The sequence below is a fragment of the Lachnellula hyalina genome (genome assembly GCF_007821495.1).
Source record: "Lachnellula hyalina strain CBS 185.66 chromosome Unknown contig00162, whole genome shotgun sequence".
NCBI classification, from domain to species: Eukaryota; Fungi; Ascomycota; class Leotiomycetes; order Helotiales; family Lachnaceae; genus Lachnellula; species Lachnellula hyalina.
The window spans coordinates 1-25,071 of record NW_022157276.1 but is presented as its reverse complement, the minus strand read 5'-3'; the positions used below and the strand labels follow the sequence as shown (position 1 = coordinate 25,071).

Below are 25,071 nucleotides of genomic sequence, written 5' to 3'. Positions count from 1 at the left end.
ATCCATCTTAGGCTAAGAACCTATCATATGAAAAGCTTTCAAACGTGATCTTACGCCAGCCGTGTTCTTGTTACAAATCTGTTTCTTTGCTTATTTGTGGTATAAGTCATGTAGTCATTAAATTTTGCTACTAGCTACTGTAACTGCGACAGATCCATGGATTAATAAACATTCACTGCTGTCGTCATTAATCCACACTGTTCATCTGCGAAATGGAATGCTTGTATGATGTGGAAGTCCTCAGGGATGAGATATCAAAACACATATTCATATCACCACATCGCCCACCAAGCCTAGACTTCACACCCTCTATCTTCAATCATTTCTTCTATAGTAAAAGTCGATACTGGCACCCTGAACAGACCTTGCTTAGCTCAAGTCAGCATTGAGTTCCACCCCAGCAATGGTCCAGATCTTTTGCAACGGCGTTCGGTCCAGCATAATCCCATCACAGTGATGGATATGGTCTATTCCGTTAGACCTATTCTCGACAGTAACCCCAGTGAACTGGGAGCGATAATGTTTACGCCACGTGTACCTGATTCTGGAGTCAGTATCTTCCGCCATGGAGGACATCTAAGGGAGTGTTTCTGAGACAAAGAACTGAACTTCCACGCTCACTGAGGATGATATGCTAATAGGAAGAAGCAACTTACATGCAATGCATAATATGCCACTCCTGAGTAGTGTAAAAAAGCCCTCCAACATCCGCCAGTAAGCCCATCTCCTCCCTAGTGATACGCGTCGTGCCATTAAGATCCCCCCAATACGGCCACTCTCCCCCAGGAAGCGGGCCCATCTTGTCGAACTCATCCGAGAGCTCCATATCGAGGCATTGCGGAGGCAGCCACCCAAGTGCTAACGGAGTGAAGACGCAGCCTCTGGATAGCGCTTCTGCCACTGTAGTTCCTCCGCAAGAACATGTGACGGGCTTGTGTGCGTGAGACCTGGACAGAGTAGATCTTGCAACAGAGTAGATGCCCAAGAATGCAAAGACGATAAGTATAGCTTTGCAAATCAGGAGCGAATAGTGGTGGACATTGCTTTTCGTCTTTGGAATAGGTGATATGCCAATTTCGCTGTCTGAACTTTGGCTACCGTCGCTCGATTCCCGGAGAAGACTGTAGGTGGCCTTGTCGCTTTCATGGGCTTCTTCCCGTTTTGGATTCGCAGCCCGGTTGAACCATTTGATTCTGTTGCTTATTTTACTCTCTATCCTGAATAATTCTCATGACATAGACTCACCCATTCATTGCCGTTGATCTCCTTGAAATTGCGAAATGTTTCCTAGCCTTGTGATGTGTTTAGAGGAAGTCTTGAAGCTACTTCGTGGAAGTTGAATAGATAAGGGAAGCGGAACTTGGTACCGCTCACCTTCATAAGTCCTATACTACCCAACGCCCAACGCCCATACTGACCACAGACCATCCTAGTCTGTAGGGCACGAACATAAAATGGGGTGAGTCTCATCATCCCATCCGAAGGCTTGCATATTGCAGATGAATTGGTCATGCGATATACCAACGATGGTGAGATGTAACCATCCTATGAAACTTTTCTACCATCTTTCAAAAGAAAGGCTTACAGAACATACTTACGCATCTTGCAGTAAAGCAGCAGCACCAAATTCTTGATCACCTTTCCCCTCTTTGTGCTACCTAACCTTTAGTGCTTATTCTCCTAGTGCTCTGTGAAATCTACATGCGTTTCGATGCATAAAACCTGTTGAAGCTAAATACGATATGTCAAGAATGCCTTCACCGATGAGCTCTGAGATGATAGAACGGACTGGCTAGACTTGACTAATAAATGCATCATGCAGTGCTTCGGAATTAATCAATGTTCGTGATGGAGAAAGCCAAAGAACAGATCAGATCATGCAAGCCTCGAACTCACCGCAAAGCCGAAAACACGCCCGAGAAGAAATCACTCCGCTTCAACTGAATGAAGACTATATAACAGCTGTTGATGATACTCATGTTCCGAGTTTCTCACCACCATCATCCGTCAAGTATCAAAGTCAAAGATATCAAATATCAAAGCTCTTCAATCCAATCTAACCAAATCCACCATCTACTTTACTCTACACCAAAATGCGTTTTAACACCAGCATCGCCTTGGCCACTATCCTCTTCGGCATCGCCAACTCGGCACCAGCACCCATCCCAAACAATGCTATCGCCGCTCGCTCATACGCCGATGACAAGCGTAGTGAGAGTGGAGTATTGAACGCTAGCCCATTTTCTGAAGGCGCTGCCGCGGTATGCACTCCTTTCTTTGTTCTGCGTTGTTGACCGCGTGGCGGTTATGGCTTCCCAATTCCATCCTGTCGGCCCAAGTTATGCCCAGAATGAATCATACTAAATGCCTGTAGAACGCTGTGCCTGTCAACGAGAACGTACGTTATATTTGACCTATGATATTCGGGCTCTTGAAATGCCTGAAACTTTCCGACTCTCTTCTCGAGAAATTCGGGAAATTCCATACTAATTCAATCCCTTGAGTAGTCAGCAAGTGAGCGACGTGACAAAGAGGCAGCTACTAATGCTAAGCCAGGGGGTAAGATATAAAATTTATCTTCGAGTTTCTCTGCACCCTCTTAAAACATCTTGTCTCTCCCAGAGAACGTTTGGAGAAGAAACTAACTTCGTGCTTTGTTTACTACAGCCGAGCGACGAGACGAAGCTGCTACCAATGCTAGGCCCGTAGAATCCAAAAGCGAGCGCAATAATTGATGTAACATCAAAGAGATGCTCCCGTCATAGATCATTGCTCGAGGGATAGGACCTCCCTTCAGAAGTACTTGTGGTGCTGCGTCACCTCCGGGGTCAGATGATCGAAGGGGACCACTTTTTGTATCATTCCTTGATGTGCTGGTATGATGGATGGACAGTCTTTCCTTGGTTTTATGATGGTATGATTGATCTGAAAGGTGACTGGCACATGATCGCAGCTTGGTAGTTTCAACATCAAAAGTGCAATGCTTCAACACATTGGCAACAAGACCTTCCAAACTATTTTGTCATGCATATGTGAATAATAGTGCCCTTGGGACCGAGCTTTGATCTGTTGTAGTATGTCGTTGTCGTCTTCTGGAGTCTCGTTCGCTCCAAATGAGCAATGATGGGCTGAATCATTTTCTCACATGGCTACTGTGTCTTCCGGTCGTTGTTCGTCCTCTGCTTGCAAGTATCCTCTTGGATACAACCAACCGACTCGCGAAATCGAAATTACTGTCAGTCCTGTGGACTATGGCTTCACTGAGAAATAAAGCTGTAACCTTTTGTTGCATCGAGTGGGTTGACACGCAGCTCACTAGTTACTTTGTGATTGCATGTTGTCTTGAATTGCCTCTTTCAGCACCCCTGTCTAGCCGAGGTGATCCATAAAACTCGTAACCCTGGCTATGGGTGGGCTGGACCGGTACCTTAGGGCGGCATGATTATGCATGTGTCTCCTTTTCGATATCTTGAAAGATGCAAGGATTGCTTCTAACGCGGCTTCAGAGCATCCAAACGTCTCAATGTGAGCATTGGGCTATAACGCTTTTCTGTATGTGTTCGGGTAACGATAAGCCATTGAGCGTTGAACAGCGGCGAGTATGATACTTCTTGGTCTCATAAACTCAATCGAGCTTACACAAACTAACAAATGTTACATGGCATGGCGGATGCTGCGTAACGTGGTGCTACATCCCCAGATCTTGGCTACTGTGTCTTATATGTATGCGGGGTATCGGGCTTGCGACTATGCCGGATGCTGTTAAATCGACGTTGAATAGTCTCTCAGAACCTACTGACTGTTTATTAGTAGTAATTGTAACCGAAGGTGCATCTTCGCGGTGAAGAATTGTAGCGCTCCATGTCACATTTACTCCTCAACCTGAGACGATTGGCCGGTTGTTAAGTCACATGGACGCATGTTCCTCTCGGACCGAGTCTCGTACTACTCCAAGTTCTGGCCACGAAATGCAATACCTCGCTAATTACATGCACTGGACTGACTTAGTCAAGCGGATAGCTTCGTCGAGCCAGCTCCCAACACCTACTAGGGTGCAAGTCTGCAAGATGACACATTTAACGACGCCTTCATAGAACAGGCAAAGTCTCCGGTGCACGACAGATACAGTATGGAGAGGGCTGCATAGCTCGTTGTGTTGTGATCATTGCGTACCATGGTACTTTCAAACAGATGAGAAGAACTCCGCGGTTGGGCTCCTGAAGGGGGGTAAGTGGAGGTCCCCCAGCTGAAACGTCCTCTTGAACCTGTCCCCCGCTTCCATCCTGCACGTTTGCTTGATGCTTCAAACGTCTAATACTCCAAAGTAACTATTCGTTGTCCAGTCTTGAAAGGCTTCCTCCTAAAAGCCTTCAAATATTCGGAGACAAGATACGAGTATGGAGAATATGTATATGAGGTATAACTACATCAACCGTGGCTTGTGAGCATACCTGATTTTAATTTCTGACAGCAATTACGATAGTGATTCAGTCGAAAAGCTATTGCCCGCCGAAGATACAGATGACAGCGAGCAAGGTTTCGGACAGTTTGAAGAACCCAAGAGAAATGGAAAGAGTAGGCGGTATCTTAGGAGAGCGAGGAACATTCTGATTTGCGCACTTGCTTTCTGGGGGTTATTCAATATCATCACCCAAATCATTCAAAAGCACTTTAATACCGTCCACCACGAACCTGAACACTCTCACCACCAGCATCCAGAGCCTCAAGACTCGAAAACCGAATCAATTTCCCATGAACCACGTCGCTCATGTGCCTGTGGTAGCTCTACCGCCGAAGCAATCGAAATTGGCTGCGTATACGACTCTTTATCTCCCGCTTGGGTGCAGCCTTACTGTCAAGATGCCGAGCTCACAGCTGAGTTTGAGACCCTCGGAGACGGTCCAAATGGCACTTGGATATACTACGCAGATAGAAACCACACGCAAGAGCTAAGCATGCCCGAAGTTATGGCTTTGGCTGATGATCCCGCTGCACGTTTTCACGTTAGTTGGGAGTGGCATGTGGTACACTGCTATATGTATTGGATTAAGCAGTTCCGTGCCCAGACAACTGGTATAATTGTGGAAGCAAGGTTTGACAATGAGGGGCATATTAGACATTGTGCGGAGGTATTTCAGAATAGGGTTTACGGGACTTCATCTGGCGTTGTGCTTAACGCTGATCTTGATGATTCTTAGGCCTGAGAGGCGCGTCTAGTTCTGGTGTGCGCTTCTTTGCTGTCGCTGTGATTTGAAAATTGAAATTCAGTAGGGAATTTGGAGCCAGAGAAATTTTCTATACTGGTCAAGTTAGCTAGCTGGATTACTTATGATTAAGGCTGTTTAGCAATGAAAAAATAACAAAAGAGACTATTCGGGAAGTTAAACCTGGTGTACTTACCCTAAAACATATACATTCCGGTTCGAGACTTCCTGCTTTTCCTGTTTATCCGATCTGGCGTTTGGCTGTGGGCCATCACAAGGACAGAATGAGATATATGAAACGAATGCTTGAACTTCAGTACCCTTGTCTCCCTTCAAAATCTCGATGAGTACTTGTATTATGATATATTCTGCACTTAGGAGATCCGCTCTATACCTCCCGGAGCTAAACGCGGATGAAGTTCTCTTCTTCACTTTATCCACGTGACCAGAATTTGCTTCTATCAACCATCTCTTTTCCTAAGAGATGAAACCCCCTATCTCTATCATTGGCAATCATATGCAAAATCTCCTCGCAAGTGTCACATGTCATAGCCCATGGGCCAAGACCACACCTTTCGTCGATCTCCCAACTGATCACCAATAACTATGCAAACAAGACCACTCCAATCGCGAGAGTAGCCGGAACAGTCTGCACGAAAAGAATCTTAGCCTTCGCCGTAGCAGCTCCAAATATCCCCGCGGTTGCAACAAAAGCCAAGAAGAATAACTGGATCTGTTTCCCAAATTCTGGAACCGGATGCTGTAAGCCCCACACGAGTCCGACGGACAGGAAGCCGTTGTAGAGGCCCTGATTCGCGGCAAGAGCTTTCGTTTTGATGGCTAAATCTTTTGAAAGGCCAAAGGCTTTGAGGCCGCGAGGGGTGGCCCAGAGAAACATTTCGAGGACAAGAATGTAGACGTGGATAAAGGCTACGAAGCCAACGGCGAGCGAGGCTAAGAGTGCCATTGTGAGTAGATTTGCGACGATCGGTGTATTTTTGGATGTCTTATTTTGGACTTCTTTGAGGTAAATAATGCGAGTGGGGAATTAAGAGTTGATGTTCTTCTATATAAATATGTACGAAGGATGAAGGATTCTAATGAGGTTGCGGCTTCCCCGTGCTTACGGGACACTCATCACCTCGGTGGAAATTTCCGGCAACCGTGATTGGCCACATAGCAAATTTCGACGTATTGTGACCAATAAAGTCGCATGCATGGAGTAATTGCTTATTGAAGAGAGCACCCATGCTGTGTAGAAATTTCGGAAATATTTTAGCCTTTGATAAACATAAGGGTTCCGGACTGAAGAAAAGAACATAATTTTGTAACTTTTGTATTTGTCACGACTTGTGTTATTCAAGGCTACGGCCAAATGACATGAATTGACAGGTGTACATGCTTAGTCTATATTCTTAATTTGACGTCTATCTGTACTGCATGTACCCCTCCTCTCGGTTAGGATCAGAAAGCGGCACTCCTTGTAGCGAACTTCTACATTGACGTGTCGGACATCTAACGCCGCTTTTTATCTTCACTGCCTCCCCCTTTCCCCTTTGAAATAGGCGAAATTTGAGGCATCCAAGCGGGGCTCTACTTCGATACCTTTAAGCTCTCATAAATAGAACTGGCATATATTTCACCGCACCTTGGACTGTTTATTCAGTACGGGCCTTTGGATACTATCTTGCATTGAGACGCACAGTGATAGGCGGCTTCTCATTAAATATCAAGACGAAGTTGGAATAAGTCATGCATCACTAGACTATCCTACACATGTTCTACAGACCCAAAAGTCTACAGTGTCCCGTTTAGAACCTTTGCATATGGCGGATTCATGGCGTTACAGATGTACTTCTTAAAGCATTGTGCACCGCTTTGATCCGTAAACAAAATCGTGCTCGTGTTAGACTCTGCATAACAATCGTAAAACCATGGCGGCCTGTCATCCCAGCCAGTCAGCATATATCATTAAACCCAAATGAGGAACTACATACTGATTATCTGGAGAATTGACCCAATACACTTGTGGTATAGAACCATTCTTAGGGAACGTGGATCTAAACAAATCCCCGCCGCGGAATACAGCATCATGGTCACCATTTTCCCAATCGATGGATGGTACATTGACAAATGATAACGCGTCGGGAGATGTGACATTGCGAGCCTCAACTGGTGAACTATATAGTGCCATTGCGCTGTAGTTGCTGCATTGGTAGAAACAATCTACGAGGAAGACATCGTATGCTCTTGTTAAAGCGAAGAGACCCAAGAAAGCGCACGCGAGGCTGAGAATTTTGGACGCCATTTGGAATATTTTCAGCGTAATAAGAGTACAATTTCTCGTATGCTAGTTTAGTACTTTCTTTCGTGAATATCTAACGAGATTTGAATGATTATGTTCCAACGATAGAGTAGGAGAAGGCTGGATGCCTTATATAGCACTATTGTGAGCCAGCATACAAGATACGGGGCAACGGTTGCGTAAACAAAGTCATTACAGTCACTTTGAACTAAAGATTAGTATTCATCCACACTATAAGCTGCAAACAAATGATGAAGGCTAACGAAATTTGCATGGCAACATAAATTCGTCTCAAACAATGTTGATTCAAGGATAGCAAAGCGTCATACAAACTCTATCTTGAGGCATACGAATAGCAAATGATAACTATATGAACATCTGAAGATTCATCTCACCCTGAGTGAGAAGTCATTCTTGATACTACCATTGTGTGTCATAGGGCGAAAGTAAACACAATCAAATCATCGCTAAATTCTACCATGACAAAGTAAAAGAATGTTTGCCAAGAACTTATAATCAGATCAAAGTAGTTAGTCACTTTTTGAGTGCTCTAAAAAGGTATCCACTCTGTTATAGAGAAAGGATACCCCATGGGGCTTTCTTGTTTCGGCGGGAGTTACAACAGTTTTCGTCTCAGCTTCTGCATCGTTTTTGGATCTGGTCTCAGAATATGAAAGAAGGGTACATTGTTGTTTTCATCAATGGGTGTGAAAATCATTTCTTATGGTGAAACGGGATCAGTGGACAGAAAAGATGTGGTCATGAGGGCAAAGTCGACGCTACGTGGGAAAATATTCCTGCCGGCTCAACTTATGCACACCAGTAGTGTCAGCAAAGAATCTGAACTCCTTTCCGTGGTTTTCATGGCCACGGATATAAAATTTTCGGGAAACTAGTCAAGCTACAATATCAATACCGCATGCTTTCTGGCCGTCTAGCGAGCCAATGTCTTTCTTTGCTGGGAATTGACGACTGGGGCTAAGGAAAACACTTCAAGGGATATTATATTGTAAATTTCATCTGTAATTACCTCCGGGATGAAGCGATACTTGTGGAATTACTTCGCCGAGCAAAACAGCAGTAGAAGTTGATAGTGTATCGAGAAATGAGCCAAGCAGTGTCGACACCATAATACTCCAAAAGCAGAAATTGAATAAACTGCAGTTCATTGGCACGTGAGTCTGCATAAAGATATATAAGCGACTTTAGCTGTCAATGAAAAAGCCAAGTCACTCGTTGGACCACTGTCACATGTACACACACTTGTTTCTTGAACTCTCTACCAACCCCCAGCTTTCCCACCACGCGGCAGGCACTCAGATTACTTCCAATGGCTGTCTAAATACGACCACAATACAGCCGTCGCTGCTGTTGCCTCATTCTACGAGATTTTCACCGCCCTCCCTACTTCTTCACCCGTAGTGATCGAGTATCCATCCGTCGGCGGCTGGCCTGATATCACGCCTCAGATTTTAGCACCCCCGAAGAAAAATGACAGTGTAATCGACCTGTACAAGCATCCCCCTACCCCAAAGACCACATCGAGATATCATTCTCTACTTCAGCAACCTGGTGGTATGGTCAGTCCCTCAAACCGGTTTTCGAGAGGCTAGGAGGGATTGAGACGACTTCACGTTATGGAGCTGGGGATATTCCTGAACATGTGGCGATTCTCACCGACGGAGGTAGAGATGATAGCTGGTTACTTCTAAACACAGAGAAAGGTTGGCCCTGTTCTATTTCCCCTCTCTTAGGGCAATTGTTCATTGTAGTATCGAGGGATTAACAAGAATTGTTAGGCACGATCACGGATTGGATACAGCAAGAACATCCTGAGCGTGCAGAACCAAGTCAAGATTCCCCTGATGCGTGGCGTGCCTACCGTACTCTGCCGATAACAGAGTTCTTCGAAGAATGGAAGGAGAAGTTCCGGGGCCTAGAATTGATGAGAGTTCTACAAAGTGGCGATTACGATACAACAGGTTGGGGTGAAAGAGAGGAGAATGGAGCTGTGTGCTAGTTTCTTTATAAATCCCCAACTCATATTTTCTAGAAACATACTGACACCATTGGCTAGAGTATGAAGGCGATTTATATTGAGTATGGATGGCAGACTGATCAGTGGCGGTCGGATGACTTCAAAGTAGTAGCGCTTGCTTAGATGCAGAAAAGGAGGGATGATTATTGGGCGACAATGGATCTTGAAGAACTTGGAATGTAGTGCTGGTAGTGGAAACTAATGAGGAGCATCATGTGATTGAATGTCGATCGAAAACCATAGAATGTGAGTTAGCCCTAGAAGGAAATTTGAAGCGAGTTTTCTACACATATTAAGTCTTCACTTCAAGTTCATATTTGCTCATAATTATAGAATATCTAGAAAACAACTATTGTTTTACGAAGCATTTCCAAATAAACGGAAATTTTATACTATACAATACCTCATCTCAAGATTATTCTCTGGATTAGAAATCCCAATTCAGATCACGACAATAGTATGACCAGGATTGTGAACAATGAGTACTCAAAAGTCTATGTTATTTACATGCCCTAACTCCATAGATGCATAAGTCAAATCTCAACTCTGGTACGAATACTCTAGTATACATCAAAAATAACACCAAAACAAAACCGCCCAATCCCATGCTTCAAAGCAAACCTAAATTTCAAGAATAAATTTAAAAAAAAAGGGTATAAAGCTCGTCTGGATATCTCAAATTATGTTTAGCCGACCCATCCGATCAGACGGTTGGCAATTTTGTCACAGTAGTCCGCAGTGGCACCAAGACTTGGATCCTCCAGCGCCTTCTTTCCATCATAACTTCCAGAGTTATAGATTCTGGATGACCAATAAGCTGCTTGAGCTGAGCCGTCTTTGGCACCCAAAGTCACAGCCTGGGCCAAAGTTTGCTTCAAGCCGTCGCCGCCACCCGGCAAGCCAAGAGTGCCATTGGTTCCATCCATTAACATTCCCGTAATGGTGTCTTTGGGACAAGGAGCGGGCTTGTCATGGCAAGTGTGGGTTCCGTTATGGTCTTGCATGAGACCGGGGTTCGAGATTTCGGCACCAGGCGAGAGAGTCGTACCGGCTCTCACGCATCCGGAAGACTCCTGTAAGATTGTTGCTAAGATGTATCGGTCATCGACACCGGTTTCTTGGGCTACATCTTTGATGGAAGCCAGGATGTCTGTCTTCTCGTCGTCGGTAGTGGGAGCTTGGGCAACCGTTCCCGGTGCAGCATAGCAAGAGCCCATCTCCTTGACGTTTCTGGCCCAGAGGTCATCGAAACTCAACCATTGGTCGATAGTAGGCCAGCCATTGCCTCCATCTCCTGAGAAGTCCTTTTCGGTAACAGTACCAGTAGTGGATACTCCAGCGGCAGACGAGGAAGTCGGGGAGGACGAAGTCGCAGAGGAAATAGGCTGGGAGAGACGAGTGCTAGTGACACTGGGGGCAGTGGCAGTGGCAGTGATAGTGACACGGGTGGCTTTACCAGTATCAGACAACTTTGGAACGACCGAGCCAGTTGGAAGGATAGAGGTTGAGTTGAGGGGTCCTCCATAAGTGTAGAGGGGTGGGCTCAAGGTAGAGGTGGCCGCTGTAGAGCTTTCAGTCCAATGGTACTGACCATCGTCAAACCGTTTGGCGATGTAGTTGTCTACCAAGTTTGATGCCTCGTTGTATGAGTTCGGGATAGCAGCGGGAGCGGCAAAAGACTGAGTTGCCAAGGCAAGAATGATAAGGAAAGGAGCTGAGAATGAAGGCATTGCTGCAGTGGTAGGTGAGAGACCGTAAAGTGTTTGAAGTGTTGTAGTTGAGAAATGAATGAATGTAAGCTCTGGAAATATTGCGTCTTGAAAAAATGAACTTGTAAGGAGTGTAAGGAGTGTTGTTGTTTGCTGTTGGAGCTCTTGATGACGAGAAATATTTGGAATCGCTGGATAATGAAGCTATCTATATACTTTGATGAGATGAACTGATCACCTACCGTGGACATTATGGGATCTCATATAGAGGATCAGTAAGATCAAAGTAACATCAGTAGAAGGAATAGGATGATTTCCAGTAGTCCGGAATACGTCGAACGATGAAAATCGAAGGTAGCATAAGCATCAGAATAGTATAGCAGGAGCAGAAGAAATGAAGGGACCACCAAGGGATTTTCAACGTTGCGTCCGGAACATTTCCTAAGCCCCATCCTGAGGCCTACTCAAAGTACGATATTCTTAGGGCTATTTGGTAGCCTTGGGGGTACCTCAATGGAGGCTCAACTCAAAATTTATTCCACACAGAAGACTATACCCCTGTCGTTGACGCCTCGTACATTTACACTAACGGCGGCATTACAGAAAACAATATCTTCAATTAAACCCTTTCAGAAGACAGAAATGAAAGAATTCTCAACAGAAGCCGTAATAAACAAAAAATGGAACAATGAGATTGTGCGGAGGTAAGGAACTGCAGCGAAGATTTGTGAGATGAAAACAAGGCTGAGAGCCGCCTGCTGAAACCAAGTTAAGATGATGCGGAGTAAGCAGACCGCCCACATATCTCGTAACTTTGATGTTCATGAGATTGGCTGATTGCGCGTTGCCGCCGAATAAATGTGGCTTGCACACATGAAACAGATACTACATTGTACATCGTTGATCATTAGATGAGGGTATCTTCAATTCGTCTTGGCGCCAGCCAAAGGTAACGTGTGGCACGAAGGAAGGAAGCGGCATAAATGTGGTGGTGATTGCGGTGGTAGTAATACTTCGTATCGATGGCAAGCTTACAGTACAGTACAGTAAAGTGCAGAAGCGAGATCCTTCCCCCATGCAGCCTTGCCGTTCGAGCTCGTAAAGGGGGTGGATATTAGCCGGGGGCCGCAAATACCACCACACTTCCCTATATCGTCTTTTGTAATCTCAAATCACGAGGCTATGTTGAACTATAACAGGAGATTAAAAATCCTGTTCACTGTGTAATACGAGATCGCTATTGTATGCGCTTAATTCACCACATAATACAGTAGTTGTTTCCTCCTTCGCTTACTTTGAAGGACGAACCGGCTACTAGTACCGGCAGGAGTCTTGATGTTCTAAAACCTTCAAGAAATGAGAGCGCCGTCTGTCTGCCTTAGATGCTATGTTGTGCAATCGTCCAATTGGTATTTTATTTGAAGGCTAAAAGGGGGAAATTCAACTTAGTAATTCTAGTATCTATTTATCTATACCAATCTGGATGAAGGTGCTATATGGAAAGTTTATTTCTGGGTGTAATAACAGGCGCGTGTGAAGTTTTTGATATACTCACTAAATTGGCTAGCCCAACTAATAGCTTCACTACAGGATGCAAGTTATATCCTTACTGGTCAACTAACGTTCGAGGTAACATCTTTTCCGTAGAGGTAAAAGGGGGAGGTTTTCGAAAAGCAGCACCCTGAAGTAATCAATTGTTGGGAAGTAAAAACCAAAATCCCAACCACCCAAATAGCCTCAATAAATATACACAAACTCATCATTCTTCCTATCCGTCAGATCAAACGCATGCTCTCCCACCCCTTCCCCATCAACCCCCATATACCGATCCTCCATCGAAAGATCCCTCATATCCGCCACTTTACCATTCGCAACCCTCTTCTTCCGCTGCAACCGATTCAAGAACATCAGATTCGCCCACTGAAGCAAGACAGCTACTCCTAGCGCAGCGAAAATGGCAAGCACGGCCCTCAGCCCGGGACGATACGCCGGCGCATCACTCGCGTTGAAAAGCAAGGGCCCGACCATGTTCCCCGCGGATGCCGCGCCGTTGTAAACGGACATGATGATGGACTTCTTCGTCGTACCTGCAGTGTTGCCCACAATCCAGCTTACGATCAACGGGTTGTTGCCAAACATGAACGCGAGGAGGTAATAGCCTGCTAGGAGGCTCGCGGTCTTGTTTCTAGGAATCGCGTACAGCATTGCCAGACCTGCTATTACTGGCATGACGAGAAATAGGAGCATGGGGGCTTTGACTCGGGCTTTCTGGGCTGCGTAGCAGGCGAGCATGATGATGATGAATTGCACGGCGCCGAAAGGATGTTTAGCAGGGACGTGATGTATTTGTCGAAACCTAGCCCTTTGAGGATCAGAGGCCCGAAGGTATTAGTTACCGATGCGCCGAGGTTTGAGAACAGTGACATGCTGATCCAAAGGTAGGTCTTGGGTTCAATGAGGACTTCCCAAGCCTGACTCCATTCGAAATCTCGGGAGCCGATTCCGGTTTGGTTTGCGCGAAGACGTTCGACACCCTGTTCCCTTTCGTGTGGCGTTAAGAAGCGGGCTGTTGTAATAGAATTTTCCAAGAAAAAATACACAAAGGGCGCGCTGACTATAGTGATAAGGCCTACGAAGAGGAATATTCTAAAAGTACGTCAGTTTCCTGTTCTTGAATCACATGGAACATTAGACTTACATCTGCCAAGACTTAAGAACCTCTGACCGGATATGACCTAATCCAAAGGAAAGTGCGGAAGCGGCAATCGTAGCCAGTCCATTCGTCCCATACCAAGCAGCAACTCGAATCGGCTGTTCAGCTCGACGACTGGAGAAGAACGGCAAGTTAGCGTTACTCTTTTAAAGGTGGATAGATACGGATCGAGAGTCTCAAAACCTGTCCCAAGAGTAGAGACAAGATGCAAAAATTCCAGAAAAATGCCCGTATAGGCAATAAATAAGATTCCAAAACTTACTACCACTGATTAGTAATTACGCTAAAAAGGGGTAAACACCCCGCTTCAAAGAGCCCGAGAAAGAATCGAGTAGCGAGAAGACCACGATAACTATGACACGCTGCCATTGCCGTTTGCGCAACTCCCCATCCGAGAACGAGTGCTGGCATGAGGATGCGATGTGGGACTTTGACGATGAGTATCGAAGAAAACGGCTGCCATACTAGCTGGGCGATTTGTGCAATGGAACCGACTAGGGAGTACTGGTTTCCTTTGAGACCGGTGTCTTGCTGGAGGCCGAAGATTGAGGCGTATCCCAGAACGGATTTATCGAGGATCTTAAATTTGGAGCTGTTAGAGAGTGCTCGATTGACAAGGATAGAGAGATACGCACTTGGAGGAAGTAAACCCAGACGAGGATTGTTAAGATCCGTTTGTCTGTCTTCCGCCGGATGTTCTTGTTCTATTTTCATGTAAGTCACCTTCAGAACTAGAACTATCGAGCTGTCTCGGGAAGGGGCCTTACATCTTCCTCCGTGAGCTCAACACGCGTACCAAGGTTAGCTTGAAGATCGCTCTCTGGAGTATCAACATCCTCGATATTCTCCATTTGGTTCTTGTTCGTCGCCGAGAGAGGGAAATCTTGCGTCGAATTTAACCCCGCCATGTTCTGTAACACCTGTTGTTATCGTTGTGGTACCTGCTGCACAAAAGAAAGTATTTATACAATATCGCCATTTTCCCACTTTCCTATTCACATTCCTGTTGTACGATCTGGGTTGAGACATTCAATTCAGATCCAAGGCTCATAAACCTTCAACTGAAGGCTAAAAGATTATTCACACTGCACAAAGGAAAGTATACGACTTTGCCAAGGCTCCTATATGAGGATTGATACCGACTATGACCGACATCCAAAATGTCTCAGAAATTGTGAAACATCAAAAACCTGATATAGTAACCTTCTCAAACAAGCAATATAGGCGACGACCTTGCAGGTAAATCTCGCAGTGCGTTGATAAGCAAACGATAGAAGCCGATTTATTAGCTGCATACAAGGCTTCATTTGACACCACTTGTTCAAAGTGAATTGCTTCTCGTCGTGATCGTTATCATTAGCCATCCATGAAGGTTGCTTTCCACCGTAGAACGAGTATCGCCTGTAATTGGCCATGTTCTCTAATACCACTCTCGGCAACTACCATCTCCGAATTATCTTCTTCCTGGTCCAGATTATCGTAATCGACTGAGATATTAGTGTTCATTGAATTTCCATTCTTGACACGGAAGGGGAGGTGTAGAAAAACGGCAGTTGTGCGTTTACCATCACCGCATCGCTAGGTCAAAGTTTCGTATTCGAGGCTATGACTTGTATTGCATTTTGGATGTTGACGAACGCCAATGTTGATGTCCGTTAATGCGGTAGAACCGAAGGGAGCGAATGGGAAGAGCGGAGGACCTGTGTAAAGTTGGTCATGGCACAGGTACAGCAGTCGAGCCTCATCGACACGTGAGATTTCTCCTGCATCTGAGAGTGTTACTGATACAAGAGCTTTTGTGTTGTTGTATCTGACCACAGCAAGAATTAAAGCTGCAGCTAAAGCAGCTTGGCTCTATTTAGATAGTTTATGATACTCGTAAGAGCTAGAGAGATAGTGTAAGGCAGTTGCGAAAGATGCTGCAGGGCACCAAGCCGAAGAGTAATGAGATTTCGTGCGGCGTGATAAGATGAAGTGCTGGCTTAAGACTAGCTTGGTGTACCATGGTTCATAAAGAATATGACCTTTGGTCACTCAAGAGAGTGGCACTCCAACCGCCCTCTATAGCAAGAACCTCTGCCTACCATCGAGCAGCAGCATCATCAATATCGCCCAATTCGATAATATCCGCGCTAGAATCCTCTGAAAACTACAACTGGCTGACATCCCAATTTGCTTCTGCTTTTGGTATATTCAGGCCCATGTGCCCCGGGCATAATTTCTGCCCAGCGTGTCGAAAGAACGTACGTCCGAGCAAGTATGAGGATAGCAACATGATCATGTTCCCCACCAAACCATCGCGGCTGCGCATCTGAGATATCCAGAACCACACGCGAGCATCAGACGCGACTGAGATCAGGAATTCTTGTTCAAAAGACGGCAAATCGCAAGAATCGTTCGTGGTCCTCCACGTAGAAGTTCCCTTGACAAACGCAATATTCGAGAACGCCGCGTCGACCACAAGGTCGCTCGGGAAAGCAACTTCAAGCTCCCACCAAGGAACGTGAGAGTGAATATCCGCAACTGCTATCTCGTAAAGAATGAACCAGGTTCGATAACCTCTTTCGTACATGGTCTTGAATGTCTGCTTGTTGGGGCGGATGGGACCGCATCCTCGATCCATGATGTTTTTGGGCTGCTGCGACCTGGAAGTAGATAATTAACTTTGTCCTTGCAGATATATGTATGCAGATAGGCTCGGTCATACCTTACAACGTTCTCGCGCTAGCGTGAGATGGTTGTCCAAGATGTCCGAAACTCTAGAAACAATGTGAAGACCTCGGTCTGATCCAATTGCATAATGTTTTGATTTTTATGAGACATTCAAATTCCATTCACTAGAGGCACTTGGACTGGGGAGAAGAGGTCATTCCCACCATTAAGAATGACTTATAAAACTTGGGGCCTGTGGAGCCCCCGGTGCCAATAAGATACCAAATGAAAAGGGGGCACGTCATATATGTTTATTCATCATTCGTAGTTCATAAGAAAAATCTATCCACATATTCCTCCCTATCCAGCAACCACGGTCACTTGCTCACAAGCCCAACGCCTGCCCCTTGTGGCCTCCAACACATACAGGGAAATGGATTCTGCGGGAATTGTAGCATCCCGAGCTGTCTTCTACCCACCAGAATATGCGGCAGAATAGAAAGAGAGAAAAATGAGAAAAGGAAATACAAGCATCGCTTCGCTTCGCTATGCAATCATAACAGCCGTGTCATCATAAGCCTCATCAGTTTACCAGCCGCCCCCTCTGCGCGGTGGTGGTCCACGGCGCCCACCCTCGTAAATGATTTCTCGTTCAATAATGCGCTCGTCATCATATGCTGGCACTTCTCGCTCCTTTCGTTTACTGAATCGCTCCCATTCATCTCGCTCGCGGTCCCTTCTCTCGATTCGTTCCCGCTCGCGCTCGATTTCACGAATGCGTTCTTGGCGCTCGCGGCGTATCTTCTCGGTAACTTTGACGAGCTCGAGAACATCCTCCTAGAGGATTGTTAGCATCTTTAAACAAATGATGGACGGAAGGAAACATACATATTTCAAGTATTGGATAATGTAGAAGAAGAACTCGGTCTCTTCGAAATCGTAACCCATCTCCTCAATAGCTTCTCGGCTCACGAGATCCTTGGTGATTTCCGTCCATAGACTTTCGTCGCGCGCCTTTGGAGGAGGTCGAGGCATACCAATGCGTCGATCGCTGGATTCCTCAATCCTTTCGTATTCGCGCTCATATGAGCCACCACCTTCGCGTCTGCGACTGCTGGATATTTCAATTTCCATGCCGGTGCCTTCTCGCCTAGGGTCGTCCCTGATCTCGATTCTCTCTCTTTCTCGTTCAACCCCACGTTCAGGGAGTCTCTCAGGGATCCTCTCAGGAGCCCGTTCAGGAAAGCGATCTCGTTCTGGGATGAACTTGCTTCTCCTAACCCCATTATATCTCTGCCACGTGATCTCTTCACTTCCTCCGCCGACGCCATCCAATTGCACCCGCTCGGTTCCCGGCGGTACATCAACAATTGCCCAATCCTTTGTAGCTCCATTGTATGCCTCCCCAATGTAGGCTCTCTCATCTGCCCTTCGTCTATAGTAACCCCCCTCGCTCTCATCATCCCTAATATCTACTCGGACCCTCTCTCGCTCTCGCGTATCTGGTCGTGCACTCACGCTACGTCGGCTGCTGATATCAAACTTTGTATCTCGAATCTTCAATGAATCTCGTTCCCCCTCGAAGATGGAAGAGTCATCGTCGTAAAATTTCTCTCGACGAGCTAATGATGTAGAAGTCGGTTGTGGGGTTCGAGAACGGGAGGATGTTTGCTTGATGTCGATTTCGGTATTATTGCGCGATGTATGGATATCTATATCAGTCTCTTTTTCTCTGCGGCGGGGTGGAGGAGGCGGAGAAGGGACATGTGCGATTTCAAATCCTAGAGTCAGCTGTCAGCACAAGAGTAATCAAGTAGATCGGAGGACTGTAGTACCATGATCAATGTGTCTGTGGTGAGTGATGATTTCTTGGTGGATAGGAGGCGCGCGTATAGTTGGCGGAGGAGATGGGGAAGGGGATGGTGAAGGAGAAGGACGCCGTTCAAAGTTTCGGATTCGGATATTTTCAACTCGTGGCGGGGATGGAGAACGTTCTCTTTCTCGTTCTACAATCCTCTCACGAATCCGGACTGGTGGGGGCGAAGGAGTCCTCTCTCTTTCAACGACCCTCTCCCTGTACACGCTGCGAACGGGAGATGGTGAGCGCTCTCGAATTCGTTCCCTAGTTTCAACCACTCGGGCGCGCAATCGCTCTGGTGGTGGGGTTGGCGATCGCTCTCTCTCCCGCTCGATAATGCGGACTCTTTCAAATGGAGGAGGACTTGGAGATTTTTGGATAATTCTTTCGGTGCGCTGCTCACGGATTCTTACCGGAGGAGGGGGACTGGGGGACCTTTGGATGGCTCTCTCGGTTCGTTGCTCTCGGATCCGCACTGGAGGAGGGCTCGGAGATCTCGTGATAACTCTCTCCCGGTATACACTTCGAGTAGGAGATGGAGATCGGGGTCTTCTGAAGGTTTCTTCTTTTCGCTCTCTCACGACAAGCTGCCCGGGATCCGGTCGGCCATAGTCCTCTCGTAGAAAATCTGGGCGACTACCCCGCTCTGGCTCTCGTTCTCGTCGGGAGTAGGTGTCGATTTCCTCATAGTCCCTCTCGCGCTCTCGAGTTCGAACAGGAGCCGGAGGAGGTGGAGGGGGGGCAGGAGGGGGGCCTTCACGTGAATAGTAGTCGCGCTCTTCGTAAACTGTCCCTCCACGCCGAGACATTGCGTCTGTTGGCTGGATTATCTATCTATCTATCGTCGTCGTGAGCTGTGAGGAAATGGCAAACAGATATGCTCAAGACGATGCGAAATGCTGCTCAGGTAAAGCAAGTGGTAATGTTGGTCAAGCATAAGGCTGCGAGGATACGATCTTGTCTGGACTGTGGTCCGTGGTGGGGATGACGGCAACCTTGCCAAAAGGAGGGGCTGGTTTAGTTGGGCACGGCAACTGGTGTGATCCCAAGGTGCTTCGTGCGCTGTCACAGGCTCAAATGATCATGGATGTGGTGAGTAGGGTGAAACCCAATGCCCGGTGCTCCTTTCAGTGGTCCGCTAATATGCGTGCTGCCAAGTTCAGGTGTCTGCTTATTCGGTGAGAGACGAGAAGTGGGAAGTGGAAAGTGGAAAGTCGCGATGGCTGGTGAACTCTCCGCTATTGATGTAATGCCGCATGCATAGGGACTGTTGGGGAGGAGTAGTCGCTTTACGTAGTACGATGCAGATTTCTGGGCTGTGAAATCTGTGACAGGAGCTATGGAGTTGAAGGAGGCTATATTAAGGACGGGAGTACCTGGCCGACTCGAGTTGGATTGAAAATCAGTACGCTTGAGACGCCGATGATGCCTGAAGGAGGGGCAGAGGGCTGGGCTGATTACCGAGTAGAGAGAGTCACGTGGTACGAGTATACGACGACCCGACCCGCACCGCACCGCACCACACCCCACTAGAACATTGCCATTGCTTCCTCCACGCGCCTTTAAAATTTCCTTTGTATCATGCCCAAGCTTCAATCAGAGCCTCTTCCCTTCATAAGACATGGCCCTCGCTCATGCCCAACGTCTACACTGGGGATAAAATTCCCAAGGAAAAATCACAGTACGGGACGGGGCAGTGCTTGCTCGGCTTCATGCCAACTCACCCTCGGCAATTATCTACAACCAGCAACTGTCATTGAGCCTCAATCCTTTGAGTCAGAGAAGCAGTCCATACCTTACTTTTCCCGTCGTTTCCGTACTTTCATACCTTACTTTTACTATATAGAGCCCTACGTCAGAGCTCAAAAACCACGTTGCCTTTAGCCGCCTGAAGTTTCGGTTTATTATATTCCCGAACCGAACCATCGTCCCCTCCCCTCCCCTCCCCTCTTGACGGATAAACTCTCATATTTTATTAAAAGGGCTGGATATTTGATGCGGGGGTTCTGCATATGATCTCGCGGCCGAAATACTCGTATGGTTGATGAAGTTAAGATTGCTTTCCATTCCCGTTTTTACCCCGCAAATTTCTCTTCTTGGAACTTATAAGATGGCAAGGTGCCTTGTTCCTGGTGCCTACTGCTATCACGGGTTATTATAGCTACTTTCTGCTTCTGCTTTATGACAATTATGAAGCTCTCGATTCTATCCCACGTTGTTTCTTTTTCATTTGCGGCCCTGTTTGTAGAGAGCAAAGTACTGTGGTCAAGTAGCCCTGCTACATTCGGAGACGTAATCAGGCAAGCTTTCCCTGTTGGAAATGGCCGATTAGGAGGTGCGTTATCATGAATCAATACCTAATTGGATGCTGAACTACCTCAGCTATGGCTTTTGGCGACCCCGGTGCGGAGAAAGTAGTATTGAATATTGATTCTCTCTGGGCTGGGGGACCATTCGAGACATCAGTAAGCCGTGCCTATGTTTAGGACCGCTTAATAGCGCACTGAATTAAACCAGTCATACATGGGAGGAAATCCGACCTCAGACAAATCACAGTACTTGCCTAGCATAAGAGAGTGGATATTCCAAAACGGGACGGGGAGTATGTCTTTCCGCTCTGAAGACCATGATGCTCAATATTGAAGCTTGCAGATGTCTCGCAGCTTCTTGGGGATGAGGATAACTACGGATCATACCAGGTGTTCGCCAACCTTTCAGTAGCGATTGGCGGGGTCACATCGGCAACAAAGTACCGCAGGTCTCTAGATCTCGATACTGGAATTCATTCAACAGTCTATACTACAAACAAAGGAAGCATATATACCACTGTTGTCTTCTGCTCATATCCCGACCATGTCTGTGTCTATGATATCACGTCTTCTGGAGATCTGCCGGAAATATCAATTGCTTTCGATAATCAGCTGACTGACTCGTCTCTCTTCAACACGACCTGCGGTAATCGACATGTTCGGGCAACTGGGATTACCCAATTAGGCCCTCCCACCGGGATGATGTACAATGGCATTGCGCAACTTGTTGGAGATGTTGGGTCGTCACATTGCAGTAACACGACTTCCGGTGTGCTAATCATCCCGGCCGGTTCGACGAGCCGGAAACTCAGTCTCGTTATCGGGGCTGGTACCAACTATGACCAGAAAGCGGGCAATGAGAAGTCTGGTTTCTCATTCAAGGGTGTGGATCCAGGTCCATACGTCGAATCTGTAACTTCAGCAGCGTCGCAAAAGGCAGAGAAGGACTTGCGGCAAGATCATATCACAGATTACCAAAGCCATGCGGGACAATTCGACTTAAATCTCCCGGATACTGCAGGTTCTGCTAACCTGGAAACCTCTGTTATACTCGGTCGATACACCTCGAACAATACTGGCGATCCATACCTCGAGTCCCTACTGTTTCAGCTTGGCAGACACCTCTTCATATCTTCTTCAAGAGAGAATAGTCTACCAACGAATCTAGCTGGGCGATGGAGCGAGACCATTGAAGCAGCCTGGAGTGCAGATTATCATACCGATATAAACATTCAAATGAATCATTGGGGGGTCGATGCAACCGGACTAGGCAACATTCAGTCCCCGCTTTGGGATTTTATGCAAGATACTTGGATACCGCAAGGCACGAATACAGCTAAACTATTATATGGCGCTCCCGGCTGGGTTGGTCACAGCTTCATAAATATTTTTGGGTATACGGCTATGGGAGATACAGCTTCATGGGCCAATATTCCAGTGGAGATGGCATGGATGATGCAACATGTTTATGATCATTTTACTTACTCTCAAAATGCTACGTGGCTAGAAGACCAAGCATATCCGCTCATCAGTGGGGTCGCAGAGTTCTGGCTTTCTCAACTTCAGGAAGACAAATTCTTCAATGACGGGACATTGGTCGTGAACCCTTGCAATTCCCCTGAACATGGCCCTACGGTAAGTTGCTCCTGTTTCAAGATAATTGATACTAAACACCCTTTAAATACAGACCTTTGGCTGCACACACTACCAACAACTAATCCACCAACTCTTCACCAATACCATTACTCTCATCTCCTACCTTCCTTCCCCTACATCTTCCGACCAAACCCTCTCAACTTCCCTCACCACTGCCCTCGAAACTCTCGATACAGGCCTCCACATCTCCACCTTCGGCACAGTCAAAGAATGGAAACTCCCCGACACCTACGGCTACGACGTCCCCAACGATACACACCGCCACCTCTCCCACCTCTACGGCTGGTACCCCGGCCACAGCATCTCCTCCCTCCTCTCCGGCTACACCAACACCAGCATCCAATCCGCAATCTCATCGTCCCTCATCAACCGCGGTCCCGGTCTCGGCGCCGACGCAAACGCGGGATGGGAAAAAGTATGGCGGTCTGCTTGCTGGGCTCTGCTTAACAACACCTCGGAAGCTTATTACGAGCTTCGTTTTACCATCGCGGAGAACTTGGCCGGAAACGGGCTGAGTATGTATAGTGGGAAAAGCAAGCCGTTTCAAATCGATGCGAATTTTGGGTTTGTGGGTGCGGTGGTGGCGATGCTTGTGGTGGATTTACCGGGGAAGGAGGAGGTGGTGCTGGGGCCGGCAATACCGAGTGCGTGGGGAAACGGGAGTGTGAAGGGGTTGAGGATTAGGGGTGGTGGAGTGGTGGACTTTGCTTGGGATGGGGACGGGCTTGTTATAGCGGCGACAGTGAAGGGTGGGAGTGGAAGTGGAAGTGGAAGTGGAAGTGGAAGGAAGATTGTGAATAAAGATGGCGCAATATTGGCTTAAGCTGGGTCTTCAAAGCGCAAATAAATTCTCGTGGCATAACACATCTTAGCATTGTCAGCTCATACAGCTTTAAGCGACAGCCCATCCAACCCCTTCCCGTTCCTCCCTTATCCATCATCAAGGCACTTCACCCTATCAAAATGACCCGAAACCCACACCTAAAGGTCAGTCTCTACCGCTTGCATCACTGAACAACAGGCAACTAATGTAAGGGCGCTAACATGGAGTATACCGCATCCCCAATATATAGCGGTGTGTCGTATAGTTCACGTAGGCATAATTGTATTAAGTGTGGTCAAAGAAGGCTCTTCAAAGGAGAGGTGTCTATTCTTGTTATCTGTTAGATGCCTTCGATGGAAAGACTTATATAGAGGCAGGGGCCTCCTCAATATGCTGACTCATCTTCCCCATTACACTAAACCCGCAATTGCATCTTCAAAATCCAAATTCAATATATCCAGAAGAAGTCACCCCAGGCCCCGCCCTCGGCTTAACTAAGCAAAATCCACCCCCCTTTCAACACGCCAACAACCCACTCGTCTCCACCCACCGCTGACCATATTTCACACATACCCTCATACGGACCATATTTAACTTTTTTTGTTGCACATCGCATCGAACCCGATGGTGAAATAAGGTTTCGGCAAAAAGCCAAGAGTTCAGATGAAGATAAGATATACATGCACTGTTCCAGGAAGGCGAGAAGGTGAATTCTGGGGAAAGGTATAAAAATATCATTCAGGCATATGGAACGAAACGGCGCTAATGGAGCAGTGGTTACACGGACGAAGTTTGTGAGATATCATATACAGGGGGAAAGCATTTGAGTTTCGTGAGAAGGATGAGTAATAGAATTTATAAAAGGGTCCTACTATCTTGATTATATCTTCCTATAATATTAATATCACTTTCCAGGGTATATATATAGCTTGAATCTATGATAAATACAAGTGCATCGATTTACTATACTAAAAGATTAAAGAAGACAAAACACACATCTCTAATCGCAGCACCAAGATATTCTTCATTTCTTTTTTTCCGACTGGAAAATGTAGAGCTTTAGGAGTGAGTGGTACGTTAGGTATTTAGTCTGTTTAGGGCCCGACTAATAGAACCGTTGCCTCCCTATAAGTCCGGTTCTTAAAGCTCAGAGCGCACGACTTACTTCCTTAGTACTAAAGGTAGGTACCATGTTAATTGTGATTTGAATATATATAAATCCAAGATTTCTTTTAGGTTCGCAACTCGCCTGTTTAATTACACGTTTAATTCAATCTTAGTTGTGAGGAAAGAAATCCGTATACCAGGAGTAAATATAAAAACCTTCCCATAGTCCCAGACTGGATGTTTAAAGAATGATGTTCTGATTCGATGATCAAAATATCGACAGTCCAGTCTTTAGTTATTACTAGACAGTTAATTGGTCTAGCGCGACGAAAAGGGGAAAGGGGGGTCCAAACTCAAGCGAGATCTGGTAGCGAGAAACCCCTAAGTGATTCAGGGCTAGTCATTAGCATTTGGACTCAACATTCGACATTCACCAAAATTATAGAAATCATATAAGTTTAGATATCCATCCTGCTGCTACCTTGACTGTAATCTCATATAAAGGAAACCATCCAACCATCGAATCCTCAACCTCGACTACCAAAAAAAAAAAGAAACTCTCTCGCATCTCGATTCCACAACACCAAAACCAGTCATGGCATCTCTAGAGACCCCTACGGATCCAGCCCCTCCAAACCCACCCCACCCCGTCGAAAAACCCAGCAACCCTCCTCCTCTCATGCCCACCACCAAACCC

General features: G+C 46.5%; 6 protein-coding genes across 6 annotated transcripts; 2 read left to right on the top strand and 4 right to left on the bottom strand.

Moving 5' to 3' along the window:
• Positions 1 to 4,406: 4,406 nt before the first annotated feature.
• Positions 4,407 to 5,198, top strand: LHYA1_G008070 (uncharacterized protein; the record flags this gene model as incomplete). The annotated part of the gene is made up of 2 exons (XM_031152991.1): positions 4,407 to 4,441; positions 4,472 to 5,198. The coding sequence occupies 2 exons, from the start codon at positions 4,407 to 4,409 to the stop codon at positions 5,196 to 5,198; spliced, it is 762 nt and encodes a 253-aa protein (XP_031002571.1).
• Positions 5,199 to 5,637: 439 nt separating this feature from the next.
• Positions 5,638 to 6,171, bottom strand: LHYA1_G008069 (uncharacterized protein; the record flags this gene model as incomplete). Its single annotated transcript, XM_031152990.1, has 2 exons — positions 5,638 to 5,794; positions 5,819 to 6,171. 2 exons carry the CDS (start codon positions 6,169 to 6,171, stop codon positions 5,638 to 5,640), a joined length of 510 nt encoding a protein of 169 aa, XP_031002560.1.
• Positions 6,172 to 10,233: 4,062 nt separating this feature from the next.
• LHYA1_G008068 (uncharacterized protein) lies at positions 10,234 to 11,277 on the bottom strand (the record flags this gene model as incomplete). Its single annotated transcript, XM_031152989.1, has 1 exon — positions 10,234 to 11,277. One exon carries the CDS (start codon positions 11,275 to 11,277, stop codon positions 10,234 to 10,236), a length of 1,044 nt encoding a protein of 347 aa, XP_031002559.1.
• A 1,716-nt stretch (positions 11,278 to 12,993) lies between these two features.
• Positions 12,994 to 14,877, bottom strand: LHYA1_G008067 (putative transporter; the record flags this gene model as incomplete). The annotated part of the gene is made up of 6 exons (XM_031152988.1): positions 12,994 to 13,618; positions 13,681 to 13,902; positions 13,955 to 14,083; positions 14,232 to 14,548; positions 14,605 to 14,673; positions 14,737 to 14,877. The coding sequence occupies 6 exons, from the start codon at positions 14,875 to 14,877 to the stop codon at positions 12,994 to 12,996; spliced, it is 1,503 nt and encodes a 500-aa protein (XP_031002562.1).
• Positions 14,878 to 17,209: 2,332 nt separating this feature from the next.
• Positions 17,210 to 19,288, bottom strand: LHYA1_G008066 (uncharacterized protein; the record flags this gene model as incomplete). Its single annotated transcript, XM_031152987.1, has 3 exons — positions 17,210 to 17,458; positions 17,510 to 18,402; positions 18,457 to 19,288. 3 exons carry the CDS (start codon positions 19,286 to 19,288, stop codon positions 17,210 to 17,212), a joined length of 1,974 nt encoding a protein of 657 aa, XP_031002561.1.
• A 1,575-nt stretch (positions 19,289 to 20,863) lies between these two features.
• Positions 20,864 to 23,267, top strand: afcA (Alpha-fucosidase A; the record flags this gene model as incomplete). Its single annotated transcript, XM_031152986.1, has 4 exons — positions 20,864 to 20,944; positions 20,997 to 21,081; positions 21,132 to 22,423; positions 22,476 to 23,267. The coding sequence occupies 4 exons, from the start codon at positions 20,864 to 20,866 to the stop codon at positions 23,265 to 23,267; spliced, it is 2,250 nt and encodes a 749-aa protein (XP_031002563.1).
• Between the last annotated feature and the right edge of the window lie 1,804 nt (positions 23,268 to 25,071).